Consider the following 9,586-nt stretch of genomic DNA (forward strand, 5'->3'; position numbering starts at 1 on the left):
AGTACACAGCAGTGGACATGGACAGTCCGTAACAGTATAAAGCTCAAGTTCAGAGTCTTCATCTTTTTATCTGTGTGCTTGCTTTTCTGTTTGTATATAAAGAAACGGATATTTGCAACAAAATAAATAGCCCAGATGTTAATATCAACAGTTAAGATTTAATAAATTAAAATATGTTTACATCTGTATTCAGAGTATCATACTTTTAACTGAAATTTTTCTTTTGACTGTATTAGCCATTTCTTTTAACAATATTGTAGTCTTTTGTGTCTCATATTTAATATGTTTTTGATAACACAGCTTATTTGTTTGGAAATGTGTGCATATGCCTCATTGAGAGAGAGACATGGGAGACTTGCAAAGAGGACACTGCATGAAGTACCAGGCATGAAATACCCAGGATTGCAATGTGACATTCTACTGTGCCCTGCATGCATAAGAAATGGTGCTGATCCAAGACACAGAGCAATCTGTCTCTGAAAGACAAGTATCTAGAGTCTGTCAGAAGGATGGCCTGTCACAAATATGCTGAGGCCATTAGATTTGCTTCAGTATCGGATAATCCGGGTTTGTATTTCACTCACTGCCAGATGTTGAAAATGAAATACATGGATAAAAGGAAAAAGTGAATTGTTAATCAATGTACAGTTCCACAGTAAGATCCTGGGGTTTTAATCAAGAGATGTTATTTCTGACCTAGTGCTGTACATGGATCTATTTTCAGCATGAATGTTTCTCCTTTAAGTTTTGGGGTCTGAATATCATCGAAAAAAAGAATATTCTGTATTTTATTACTGAAAGAAACCATATATTAACTCTTAAATATATAGTATTTTAATAAATGTTTAATTATTATAATGGAAATGATATTTCTATGAATGGTCGAAAGGAAACATCATCTCATGAAGCAGAAAATAAGAGAGCTGATTCCTTAGGACTTAGAAATATTTCTGTATTTAGAGGCCTGGATCACAGTCATGTCTGGTGAAAGCCATTGGATATGCATGATCTTCATGGCTAATTTAGTGTTTTTGTTGCACTTAAACATTAAATTAGTTCTGTGAGCAAAAATAGATTTGCTCACTTTGCGAGTGCCTTGCCCACAACCTAAAAGTCTAACTCCAATTTTTGCCTTGTGAATAAAAGTATTCTCAGTGCAAGAGAGATTATTGCTGTGTTACTTGACTGGGCTGTTAGCCTCTCTGCTGGAAATGTGGACTAGGGTGAGGATTTTATAGTCTTCATAATTGATAAAGCTTGGGATGTCACCAGTTGCAAAAATAGAATTTCATAGCAATATGGATTGATTTTATTTTCTCAGCATCACAGGGGGGATTCAGAGAGAGTATAAACTTTCCAAACATTATATTTTGTACATTTGAACTTTTTAACAGAGTTAGGACTAGCTGGGAGAGGGCTCTGCTCAGATTTCTCTCCCAGTTGTAAAAAATATCTGATCATATGCTTCTTTAAATGGACCTGCTGTCACCTCTAGCATAAGTGCATTTATTCTATCCTGCAACATAACTGAGAGACTAAGTTGAAAAAACATTTCAGTGATAATGGAAACCTGAACAAAGCTGTTTTGGGTACAAGTGAGGAAGATTTAATCAGCTGTTTGTCTAGATCATGTCATAGAGATGCATTACAGACTGAACCTGATTTTTTAATCAGTGCAGTTAATTTTCATGCAACGTAGAAGGGAACAGAAGTCACTAATTATCAGCACTACTCTTACGACGTTCTGCTGTGAATGTCGTGTGCTCTTTTTCTCTGTGTAAGCCAGCATTGCTTTAACAATGGCATTTGTTTAGGTCAGTCAGTAGGCTTTGATATTATTCACGGCAGCAACCTCTTGCATTCTCTTACGCCAGATAAAAGTAAAAAAGAAACAAACCTTATCTCTTTTTGTAAGCATCTTGCCTGCATGGTGGTTATAGAGGGAATGGGAGGGCTTGCATATAGAAGAGAAGGGGAAGAAAAGTTAATAAGCCAGACTTCCATGCTCTCCTAGGTCCACAAATGCTTGTTATGTGCTATACAAAGCTAGTTACCCAATGGTCTTAGAGAATATATTTTGTATATCGAGCTATAACAATATTTATTTTACAGAAGTTGATGAACTAAACAATTATCAGGTTTCTCGGCATGATGGTTCTTAGTAAAGTCTTGCCAGTCATGCAGCTGCTCTTTCTACAGGAGCAAAAACTCTGTAGATTTGGTCATGAGTGTACAGGGAGATCTTGCTCCTAACGTTTTTGACTTTAGGGGAATTGCATATGAGAATTGAGATTAGACCTGATCTGTCTCATAACCTTGTTGCCTGCCTGCCTGTTTTATATGAAAATTAGTATCTGGCATTTAAATCTTACCTATGCCAGAGAAGTCAGTTGCAGTGTCCTATTCTATAGCTGTGATTCTGTCCCTTATTAAACACATCTGTGCAGGACTTCTTGACTTGAAGTAAGATTTGTCCTGCCTCTATTTTAAAGTTGCCTTTCATCAGTTCAAGTTGGATGGCTGTTAAGAGCTCCCTCATAGTCTGTCCTACTCAGACTGCCAGATCAAAGTCCCAATTTTTCTGCCTCTGAGTTTTCCCCTCAAAATCCTAGGCTCAGGGTCTCCCAGCCTCATGATCTTCTGTAGGCCTTCACCCAATGAAAGAGGTATGTGGACTATCAAGGGGTTTGTTCCTCAGATCTCCGTCACTGGTCATGTCCTCTTCTCCTCCTCCCCCCTCCCTTCATTAATGCTGTTTCTCTCCACTGATAATTTGTCCATTGGTGCTTTTGTCCTGAGGAATCTCAAATGCCATGCCAGCAGTGAAGTACCAGCAAGAAGCTGACGGGCGAATTGCAGCAGGGCTGCCCACGGCGGTGCTAGGCTGATAGCTGAAGTGTGGAAGTCTGAGCCTCCAGGTCTCCCTGCTTCTTCACTCTCTTCCAAACCTTACTACTACTGTAAAGGGCTGGGATGGGAGCTGGAGGCTGAGGAGCTCTTTAAAAACAAAACTACCAGCCTTGTTCCTCCTATTGCAGCCGGTATCGGTAGCTAGTGTTTTCCCTGGCAAACTGCTCAGTGGTCGGCCAGGTAAAATGGGGTCGGCCAGCTGGGTACGTTCATGAATGTTGAGGAGAGGAGTGAGTAGAGCCTCAGTTGCAGCTTTCTTCCTGAGGACAATTTGGAGCACATTTTGTAGGACAAGGTGGGATTCTCTGCTGAAGAGAACAGCTGGCTGTAAGCATGGTTAAAGATGGCAGCTTTGTGGGGTTTTTGGTCTTTTTGTCTGTGATGGTGCTTGTTACTGTGCCTCATTTGCTGTTTACATTAAATGCTACTCTAGTAACTTGCTAATTGTTGCCACGCGTGCTTGAAGCACGTGTATACATGAACAGGCTGCCTGTTTCAGTAGGTAGTGGGAGCTCGTGACTGCTCAGCAGAAAAGTCAGAGGATGAAATAATCCCATAGGATAGGTCAGGGAAGAAGCTGGAATGTGGAGGGACTAGTGACAGCCTTTTGTTTGGAAGCATTAGAGAGAAGAAATGTGGCCAGGAAGGCTCTGTCTGAAGCTGGAGAAAGCCTTTTCTGTGATTATACAGCACCAAGGAAGGGGAGGCAAAAGTTTTTTGTGTAATTTAATCACTTATAGTGGATGATTTTGTTCTCTAGCTTAATTGTCTTTCTAACTCTTTTTCTGGCTACAGCAAACATACATCTTTGGGATCTTTAAAGTCAGCAATATTTTTTTGTAATAAAAGAAATAAACTAGAGAACTGATTCAATAACAGCAAAATGACATTTCACTTAAAAAAACAAATGTGCCCTTGAAAGCTATTTAAGTGTGCTTAGAAAAAAGAGAAGGAGAGAAGGAAAATCCAGCTCCTGGGAGCAAACAAAAATTATGAATAAACATAGTTAGAACTGAAAATTGCTATAGTGCAGGAACTGAGGAACACAGTTGAGATTAAGTCAGGGAGAACAAATCAGCCAAATGTATTGAATCATTTAGACTTGAAATCTTAATTTTTTTTATTCTTAAGGAGGCAGTCGTATATGACTTTCTGATTTTGATAGGGAAGGCAAGAGATGGTGTAAAAGTAAAGATAAACCATTTCAGGAAATTAAGGCTACTTTATCACTTGTCGACAGCCAAAGGAAAGCACGCATTCAGAGTAACTTCTGACTTTGCTCAATATCAGGGTTTCAGTATTAGCAAGGGTCATTTCAGAGTAAGTCTGAACTTCATACAAGTCGGGTTAATGCTGACCTGCAATTGTACCATCAGAAAGCAGACACATTGCAGACAAGTTATCTCCTGGATCTAGAAACTAGATCAAAATAAAGGACTTCAATACCAAGAGCAGGACTTTGATAGCATTCAGGAGTGACTTAGTTTAAAACCGTGATCCACTTCTCTCAGCTGCTGCCTAAACCCCGCTATTTGACTTGCAGGTTTGCCAAGGCAAACAGTGCCCTTCTTTCAACAAGCCCTGAGCGTCTGCCTGCGCAGCACCTCACCTGCTTTCTGGATTGCACCCAACAGTGCTCAAGGCTCCACTTGCACATGGATTTCACTCTAGGCCTATGCACTGGAGTCCCTTACTGGACTTGCTGTGCATGGTATAGTAGTGTGACAAGCAAAGGATCTTGGTTTCAAATACAATTCTTACATGGACAAGGTGACATGTTTCCCTATTTCATTATCAGTGTCACAGATGTGACAAGCCTTAAAGATTTTTTTTTTTCCTAATTCTATTAGCATAAATTATAGATAAATGTCATCAGTGTTTTGGACAAAGTGAATCATCCTGTAGACTCTACAGAAAGGGAAGTAAGATTGCAAGTCACAAAATAAATTACCACATCAGTGATTTTAACATCACTAGCTGTACTGTATTTGAATACTCTTTTGTTCTCCTGGTTTTGTTTTGCTTCCTTGCAATCTGCTCTGTTTTACTAAAGTTTATAGCACCATTCAGTTTTTGCTCATGTGGATAGATATGTGAGCTTGCCAAAGCCTGCTATGCATTCTTTATACCAATCACTGTGGTGTGGTTACACCAAGCCTGTTTCTTTGGTTGTCTCCAGATTCAGCAGAGATTCTGCTCTTCAATTAGCTTTGACTTCAGACCTAAACTCTGCATATCTCATTTCAGAAAAAAAAGAATAGTTTTAGGTGTATAATACACATACAAGCCACAGTAGCTTTCCTTGCCAAAATCATTCATAAGTAACTAAAAATTAATAGGTGGGTTTGGTGGGGGTTTTCTCTGGTCTACTTGATGCTAGAACAGGTAACCACTTGACATCCCCTTCTCAGATTACCAAGAGCATACCAGTCATAACCTTGATCTGTTTTTTTTGTTGACTGTTCAGCCAGCAATCCAACCAATTCACTTTTTCTTTGGGAAAAGAAAAAAGAAAAAAGAGGGAAAAAAAGGCATGGAACATATGTTCTCTTTTCCCCCCTAGTGTAAAACAAAATAACAGGAAAGTGTAAGGTCTGAGCATGGTGACAATAGCCAGTTCTCGTAATTTCCACTTCTTTTTGAAATTATGGAACATAACAAACAGTAACAGGAAACCACTAAATATAAACCCAGAGAAAAGGAGAAAGAAAGGAAAACAGGAAGGAATGCTCATAAATGGGCAAAGGCAGGACCAAAGAACCAACATGGGGGGCATGGGTGGGGAGTCGTATCACTTTCTGGCAAACATCTTGTTTCAAATCGGAAGTATTCTGTGGCTGGTTGCAGAGTTTAAGGACTGGAGAGCAGTAGAGCTCTCAAGGAAAGGCTGCAGGCAACTTCGTTTGCTGTGGTTTTGAGAAGATGCAGCTGCTCCCATTCATTGCTCTTTCCACTCCCATATCTACGGGACAACTATATAGTGCAGCAGCTAACACAGACTAACCGCTGTTCCAGTGTATGCACGTTGGTAACAAAGAAATACTGTAAATATAAAAATGCTATGTAGTACTGAGAGCTCAGGTAAAAGAGTTTAAGGATGTATTTTAAAATGCTACTTACCTTTCCCACATAAACTAAACATGGATCGTTTTAAAAGGCCTCTTCTGATTTATCCGTATTTTAGTTTCCTGTGCAACTGGGCTTAAATGTGTTCTTTAAACAAAAAATACTAAACCAAAGAAATACTACACTTTAGAAAACTCTTCAGAACCAAGCTGTATCAACTACTGCCTCTTTAATTTCTTTCCTGTGGAAACATTAATCACCAGTTCGTGGTTCTGTTCCCAGATATGCACAACATTCTTCACTGTGCGGGTGGTGAGGCACTGGAACAGGTTGTCCAGAGAAGCTGTGGATGCCCCATCCCTGGCAGTGTTCAAGGCCAGGTTGGATGGGGCTCTGAGCAACCTGGTCTAGTGGAAGGTGTCCCTGCCCATGGCAGGGGGGTGGAACTAGATGGTCTTTAAGGTCCCTTCCAACCCAAACCATTCTATGGTTCTGTGATTTAAGATGACAGACATTAAAGCTATGGCCTGTATTTGTTCCGTTTAACTCGTGGTGTGATGGAGACAGGTATCTGCAGAGGGCAATTCAGATCATATGTGAGCTGAATTTTCCTTTGGTGGTTCCTTGCCTTAGGCCTCCAAATATAGGTATAAGTACGTCAGGGAAGGTGAATGTAATGTAGGCCTATGAATACATATGAGTTGAAATAAATTAGTAAAGTTCTTGATTTTATCCCATAATAAACCATTACAAAATAAGGAAATAATTGTCTTAAGGTAAACTTTATGTAAAAAAAAAAAAGCAAACTCATTACAGATGCCGCTTAGACAACTGAACTGGACTTTTACCTGTAGCAACTCTTTGCAAGACATGTAAAATCTGTGCACAAATAGCTGGGCTGATGCTTCTCCACCTTCTAGAGGATAGTTGAGTTTGGGACAATGAAAGGCAGTACGTTCCTGTCGCTTGGTGTGTTTGGATTTCTCTTCAAAAAGCCAAAATTTGAGTTTCCTGAGTTTCTGTTGCTTGTTGTGGGATAACTTCAAGACCTTAGAATGTGATTTGGCTCTTAGTAGTACATATCTTGCTCAGTTTGGGCACAGATGTCATGTGAGAGCTTATTTAAAAACAACAACAAAAAACCCAAACCAAAACCAACAAAGCTCAAACTTTTGGTTCTTAAAGATATCCCCCAAATTATTGTCACGTTCGTTCCTGTGATGTAAAGATGTGTCTGATTCACACCGTTCTACATTCTTAAAGGAAAGCGGGTTGTCCCCACTTCACTATTAAGTGGGCCCAACATAACAGGTGTTTTAAACTAGAGGATTAACATCATTCATGCTTCAGTTTTTCGTAAGATTAATTCTTCTTTCGCAGGGGACAAATGCTGCTATCCCATCATTGTATGTAACTGCAGCTTTCATAAAGCTGGTGCCATCTTCAGCTGGTCTCAGTGGGGCTGGGGCTGGAGACAAGTGCTCAAGGAAAAAAGTACAGATTATTGAAGCAAGTATTGCATTGGTGGGTTCTGAAGAAGGGAATTAGCAGGTGTATTTTAGTTTCAGTCCTCTGCAGGATTATAAGCGTTTTGAGGGCAAGAAAAAAAAAAAGTTTTTCCTGTAAAATCCTGCAATTATTCGTTCATTAGCTTTGCCATTACTCTTTTCTTTTTTTTCTTTCCCACAGGAGCCCTTAACCCAACTACCCCCCTCCCAACCCCCAAATAAATATTTTTTCAAATGTAGCGGCTGTGAGAGGTCAGCCAACTTTAGCCACAGCTTTACTGTTACTATGGTGATTTACAATACAAAGCATTACATTGCTGAAAATTAATTTTCTATTAACTTACTTGCAAATTCTTGAGATTGGGGCTGGGGTGGGGGGTGGATCTTTCCATGCCCAGAAGATAAAAAATAGTTCAATACCTTTTTCTGGCACATTACTTAAAATCTGAGTAAGTGATATTCAGCTATGGCGCTGTAAATGGTAATTCTGTAACTCCATGATTTTTTTCAAACACCACTCACAGCCGGGACATGCTCTATACTGTATTCTTTGGGAATTTATTAAATATAGTTTCTAAAGAAATTCCAAGCATGAACACAGGCACAAATTGCATGAAAAAAATAGAGTTTTCTGTACTTTTGTGAAATGTTGGTGCTGTTGGGTAGTACTTTCCACATTTCTAGTCTATTTTTCTTTTACTTCCTACTACTTATCATTGTGTTGTGGTTTTAGATGCAAAATAGTTCTTTTTTTTTTAAAAAAAAAAAGCAGTATCTGGTAATTATAAGCTTCGTTTATGCTTTTTAGTTCAGTTATGGGTATACAGCATATTATATTAAGTAATGGGGAGAAGCTGCGTTACTAATTTGTGAAGAAAGTTAATGCGTTTTTAATGTAAAAATCTCATGTAAGAATACACTCGAGACCACAATGATCTTAAATCTTAAACTAATGTAACAATCTAAGTAAATGCATTAGAACCATTCCCTTTAAAAATACATACACTTTTAGCTTTGTGGCTTGGTTTATTCACTTTTTTTTAGCAGAGAAAAAGCAGCAGCTTGCCTTATGCTAAACACTGTACAGTAGGCTATAAAACATCAAAGCTGTTGAAATTCAGCAATGGAGGTAGTATTAGTTTGTTGCTGCCCTTACAAATTACTATGTCTTCATCTCACACTGAAAAGGAGAATAGCTTCATGGTGGCAGTTACTTCTGAAAGGGACGGCTAATGAAGGCATTGGAAAATTCTATAGAAAAATAATGTAATTTGCAGTCTTTCATCTGGGAATCCATTTCAGCATTACTCCGTACAACGCACGAGCCCATCCTCTGCTCTTCCACTCCCCTGTCAGGTCACCTTAAGAAAATATTTTACTCTAGTCCTTTAAGCTTAAAATCTAGTTGTCTGTTCAGATTTGTTGTGTTTCATTATGGAGTGCTTCAGATAATCCCTCTTGCTTTAACAAAAAAAAAAAAAAAAAAAGAAAGAAAAAAAAAGGTATTTTAAACTACTCCAAAGGTATGGTCATGTATTACTGTAATAAGGATCATGGTTTTAAGTGTACTCCATTTCGGTTTCCACCATGAACATCTAATCGCTGTAACAATGTTGTATGTTTATTTAAAGTATATATATATATATATATATAAAGTAAATGTAAGATTTTTGCATTAATTAAGATTTTTTTAAATTTGAATATGAACTTTGAGTACTTTATTTCACACAAAAAAAATTAAAAATACTTTCCTGGAGTGTTAAGTTTCAGAATTCAAGACTATATTTGTCAAATTTAAGTTTAAAATATGTAGCTAACATTGTTTTCTGATATTGACTGTAAATATTTGTAAAAAGAAATTCTTTTGTATATTTTTGTGAAAATGTAGTTCCCCAAAAGATACAGAAGATTTAATAAAAAAGTGCATTTATGTTACGGCTCAACACTTTTCATTGTTATAATACCACTTAAACGTATTTATGGTCACCTCCTGGGATTATTTTTTGCAGTGTAACTCACAGGAACTTTCTCAAATGAGATAATTACAGAGTATGCCCACTAGTCAGGTGTACTGGAACAACAACAACAACAAAAAAAACCCC

General features: G+C 38.2%; 1 protein-coding gene across 6 annotated transcripts in view; it reads left to right on the plus strand.

Moving 5' to 3' along the window:
* Positions 1-8,237, plus strand: part of EML5 (EMAP like 5) — a 120,516-nt gene extending 112,279 nt beyond the window's left edge. For all 6 annotated transcript variants that reach the window (XM_030030146.1, XM_030030153.1, XM_030030172.1 and 3 more), the window contains one exon: positions 301-8,237. In XM_030030146.1, coding sequence (XP_029886006.1) covers positions 301-337 — 37 coding nt within the window. In that variant the 3' untranslated portion in view covers positions 338-8,237. The remainder of the gene's footprint in view (positions 1-300) is intronic.
* The last annotated feature ends 1,349 nt before the right edge of the window (positions 8,238-9,586 follow it).

Source organism: Aquila chrysaetos, chromosome 2 (genome assembly GCF_900496995.4).
Source record: "Aquila chrysaetos chrysaetos chromosome 2, bAquChr1.4, whole genome shotgun sequence".
NCBI classification, from domain to species: domain Eukaryota; kingdom Metazoa; phylum Chordata; class Aves; order Accipitriformes; family Accipitridae; genus Aquila; species Aquila chrysaetos.